Source organism: Arachis ipaensis, chromosome B05 (assembly GCF_000816755.2).
Source record: "Arachis ipaensis cultivar K30076 chromosome B05, Araip1.1, whole genome shotgun sequence".
In the NCBI taxonomy this organism is placed as follows: Eukaryota; Viridiplantae; Streptophyta; class Magnoliopsida; order Fabales; family Fabaceae; genus Arachis; species Arachis ipaensis.
In genome coordinates this window covers 67085317-67089743 of record NC_029789.2, presented here as the reverse complement: position 1 = coordinate 67089743, position 4427 = coordinate 67085317, and the positions used below count along the sequence as shown (strand labels likewise).

The 4427-nt window shown below is 42.4% G+C and overlaps 1 protein-coding gene across 1 annotated transcript; it reads right to left on the bottom strand.

The window, feature by feature from the left end:
• LOC107643678 lies at window positions 1676–4196 on the bottom strand. The gene is made up of 8 exons (XM_016347397.2): window positions 4133–4196; window positions 3939–4041; window positions 3746–3863; window positions 3392–3480; window positions 3261–3307; window positions 3084–3172; window positions 2773–2906; window positions 1676–2504 (listed from the first exon to the last, which is right to left on the bottom strand). The coding sequence occupies exons 2-8, from the start codon at window positions 4035–4037 to the stop codon at window positions 1803–1805; spliced, it is 1278 nt and encodes a 425-aa protein (XP_016202883.1). The 5' UTR covers window positions 4038–4041; window positions 4133–4196; the 3' UTR covers window positions 1676–1802.

Here is a 4427-nt window from a genome sequence, read left to right as displayed (position 1 = left end):
CTTTCCCTCTCTTCTTCTCTCTCTCTCTCTCTCCTCTTCTCTCTCTTTATCTATCTTTTTTCTCTCTCCATCCTCCTCTCTCATTTTCTCCTCCTCTCTCTCTTTATCTCCCTTCTCTTTTCTCTCTTCTTCCTCCTCTCTTTTCTTCTTTTCTCTCTTTCTTCTCCTTCTCTCTCTTCAGAGAGAAGAGGAAGAGAGAGAGAGAAAGAAAGAGAAAGGAGAGAGAGAGAGAGAAAGAAGAGATAAAAAAGGAAGAGAAAAAGAGAGAGAAAAGAGAATAGAGGGAGAGAATGAGAGAAAGAAGAGAGAGAAGAGGGGAGAAAGAGAGAAGCGAGAGAGAGGGGAGGGGAGAAGAGGAAAAGGAGAGAGACAGAGGAAGAGAGAGAGAGGAGTGGAAAAGAGGAGGAGAGAAAGAGAAGGAAGAGAGAAAGCGAAGGAAGGACCCTCCTTTAATCGGTAGCTACTAATTTACTAGCATGACACCAGGGTTCAGGTTGTTACACGAGCATACAATCTTCTTCCACAAGGAGCAATCCTCTTTTGAAAACTGCCACCACCACTTAAACAAGAGCGCTGTGTTTCGAAGTATTGCATCCCCAATCCCCAAGCCCCCAGCCTTTTTCGGTGCCTGAATCAACTCCCTCTTAACTAACGGGATACCATTATTACTATCCCCTTACACCACATAAATCTCCTTTGCAATGCAATTATCTTATCCGCAACCGCCTTTGGCATTTTGTACAGACTAAGGTAATATATCAGTAGGCTATTTATCGCTGATTTGATGAGAACAAACTTACCCGCTTTGTTTAGAACCTTTGCTTTCCACAGACTGAGTTTCTCTTTCACCTTATCTATTATCAGTTTCCAAGTCATCACCACTTCGTACTCTGAAAAAAGCAAAGGGAAAAAAAAACACTTATCACTTGGAAATCCATAAGCAAAAAACATCATAATCCAAGTTCCGATAATGGGACTAAAATAGGATTTGTCCATATTGATGAGCGCTATTGAGCAAACCTGCAAAGGCCTTCTCAGAATAGGCGAGTGTTCTAATACTATAATCTAGTCCCAGTTGGAGTAACGCAAGCCTTGATTGCTATACGACAAGTGCATCAAAATTTCCTTGCACACTGCGATTTCCCACTTCTCAATAATACGAAGTCACGAAGAAGTTCCAAGTTACCTCACCCTCTTTCTCTTTGACTTCTCAGACAGCAAAACCAGACACATATTCCAACCAAGTACCAACTCCCGTGTGAGTCGACGAGTAACATAAAACAACCACAACGATACAATATCAAAGTTTTCAAATTTGTTCTTTGCTTTTGTTGGATTGTTCAACGAATAACTCCTCCAACGATTCTAAATACAATAACCCTCGTTATCACAACACCAAATAAAGCATCAATTTAAAATTATTTACAAACATCAACGCTGCTCATTTTCAACGATTCGGTAATTATCTTAACCTACTTAGTTGTACTTGCATTTCCCACCGTAAGATTTCCAAAGCAGGGAGGGTTCGGCGTTTCGACCACGTTACCTTCTTCCCAGGCATACACACACCAACTCTTAATTACTATTTCACACTCCACTAAGCACTTGGTCGTTTCATTTAATTGAATGCAATGCATGAAGAAGAACACACACACGTACGCACACATGGAATTGCGCAAATTTAATTAATGAATTATTAGCTACTAATTCAATTCATCGAAATACACTATATACTTTTTTACTTTCGCGAAAGAAAAAAGAAAAAGAAGAGAGCAACGATGTGAAACTCTGTTTGATTGAGGTCAGTATCGTTGAGAGAGTGACACGTGGCGGCGCCTGATGTGAGGAGAGACGATGGAGATGAGTCCACCCAGTGGGGGTCGCATCTTTGACCTGTACACCATCTCGTCGTAGGGTCTACGGTAGAACTTCAAGTAAGCCACGAACGATTCCCGGCACTTCTCTCCTCTGCTCACGTGTCCCTCTCTCCGGAAGAACGTCGCCGGCGACTGCAGAAACGACGCCCGCGGAGTTCGTGGCATCGCCGCCTTCACGCTCGGATCTCTCGGCGTCACGCGCTGCGGCAGAGGCGTCGACGGGAACAGCGACTTCCTGGCGAGCCTGGCGGCATTGATGGTGGCGTCGCCACGTGGCGTCCTGGAAGCTGGAGATGCAAATGAGAAGGAGCGAGCATTGAGTGGGGAGATGCGGGCCTGGCCCATCATAGGAGATGGGCTGGTGGGCCCAACTTTGGATGCTGACGTGTCTGCCATGCTGAGGTACCACGGCTTGAGCGAGTCAAATGATTGGGAGACGGTGAAGGCGAAGCGCGAGGAGGAGCATGAGCCAACCTTGGCCGTTGATTGGATCGTGGAATGGTCGAATCGGAGGGACGAGGCTCGCGGGTGATATGCTGCGAAGTCGTTGTATTCCAGCGACTCTTCGTAATCCAACGATGATACCACCGTGGTCGCTGCTGATAGCTCCACGAAGGCACGAACACCCTGCACCCGCAATCACAGGAATCATACAATAAATGTTTGTCATGTTGAAAAAAGGATACTATTTCAATTATTAATTGGGTTTGAAAAGGAAGACATGTGGATTTGGATTGGGTGTGGGGAATCCTTAAAAACAGAGCAGGATGGTGGTCCATTGACATTGATCGTAAATGGTCAAACACAATAGAGGAGTATGCATAAAGCATAAAGCATAATGCATGAAGATTATATATTTTGAAATTGGAAAAATGGTGATACGAATGTTAGTTACCTTCCAGATGTAAGCAAAGAGAGAAGGAGGGTCTATGACAAATGCTTTATAGAGTCTGCCTGGGTAGTAGTCGCCCACTATTTTCAGCGCTGCCAGCAGCAAGTTCATAAAAGCAGATGCGGACCTGTAAAAGCCTGCGCAACCATCCATCAACTACTAACTCTTTTACTTGACAAATCTTAATTACATTTCAGGAGAACCAATTGTGAGACAGAATATTAGTGCAATTCCCGATATATAATAGGACCCTAGATCCTCACTCCGGATACTATTATTTAGTTCAATTATATGTTATTTCTGGCTGGACTTACTTGCATCCAACAAAATCACAAATTGTTCTGCGTTTTTAGGCATCACCGAAATGGCTACCTCTATTGTGAACACCAACAATCGAGTAAGCCTTCAAAATTTCAAAACAAATCGTGTTAGAAACTAACTCATCAAAAGAGCCTCATTTTTCTTGGTTTTTTGGAAGTCTCGTGTCTTACCATTTTTGAGAATGTATCTTTTGGTAGTCTTGCTTTATCCGAAAAATCTGTTATACCAACTCAAGTCATTAACTCAGAAAAATCAAAGAACCTAACCGAACCGAACCAACAACGGTGCTGAAATCAATTACCATAACTGGCCTGGATTGGTCGTCATGGCCAGCCACATAAGCCAAACCATCAGCCAGTTCAGCTGAGAATTCATCTGCTATCAAATTCTCTGTTTCCAATAGAAAAGCCACAGAAAAAAAAAAGGGAAAAACTAAATCAATGAATAAGTTGAAAAAGAAAGAGATGGGTATGGAAGAAGAGGGTGACTTTAATGATTGGGAGAAATGGCCCTGCATTTTACTTTTAAGCCTTAATTCAAGGAAACAGATATTAAAATTTCAAACAATAGAAAAGAGTCCATTAGTTTAATTTGTTGATGATAATGGTTAAGAAGCTTTGTAATTTGCAGAAAGAAGAGAATAATATATATGTACCGGTGCCTATGGAGTCTCTCCAAGAAAGGCAAGACTTGAGTTGCTTGGCAGCTCGTTTGACATTATCACCCTTTTGTTTCAGAAAGCGTTCCACACAAGCATAGTTGCAGAACTTCTCCTGTATTAATTAGTTAAATGAATCATGCATTTCGATGAAGATTTTATAAATTAGAGTTGGTTGGTATATAGGTACCTGCTTAACAGTGAGTTGGGTTTGTTTTCTGATGAGCTCAAGAACCGCTTCAACTTTTGCTGTGTCTCTCTGCTTCTGCTGCTGCTCTTTCTTCCCCATGTATCTTTTCCAGAGAAGATCATACAATACAATGATTATAATGAAGCTACGGATCTCCAACAACAGAGACAGAGAAAGAGAGAGAGCTAAAATACCAGACTTCTGCTTCACGCCAACACCAGAGAGAAGAGGAAGAGAGAGAGAGAAAGAAAGAGAAAGGAGAGAGAGAGAGAGAAAGAAGAGATAAAAAAAAAGAGAGAGAAGAGAGAGAAAAGAGAATAGAGGGAGAGAATGAGAGAAAGAAGAGAGAGAAGAGGGGAGAAAGAGAGAAGCGAGAGAGAGGAAGAGGAAAAAGAGGAAAAGGAGAGAGACAGAGGAAGAGAGAGAGAGGAGTGGAAAAGAGGAGGAGAGAAAGAGAAGGAAGAGAGAAAGCGAAGGAGAGAGAGAGAA

Excerpts from the sequence above, each read along its gene's own strand:
- LOC107643678 (XM_016347397.2), bottom strand. The coding sequence starts at position 4,037 with ATGGGGAAGAAAGAGCAGCAGCAGAAGCAGAGAGACACAGCAAAAGTT. Across the intron at positions 3,173-3,260 it reads AAGATACATTCTCAAAAATG|GCTTACTCGATTGTTGGTGT; the intron begins GTAAGACACGAG and ends GAAATTTTGAAG. Across the intron at positions 2,907-3,083 it reads TGTGATTTTGTTGGATGCAA|GCTTTTACAGGTCCGCATCT; the intron begins GTAAGTCCAGCC and ends ATGGTTGCGCAG.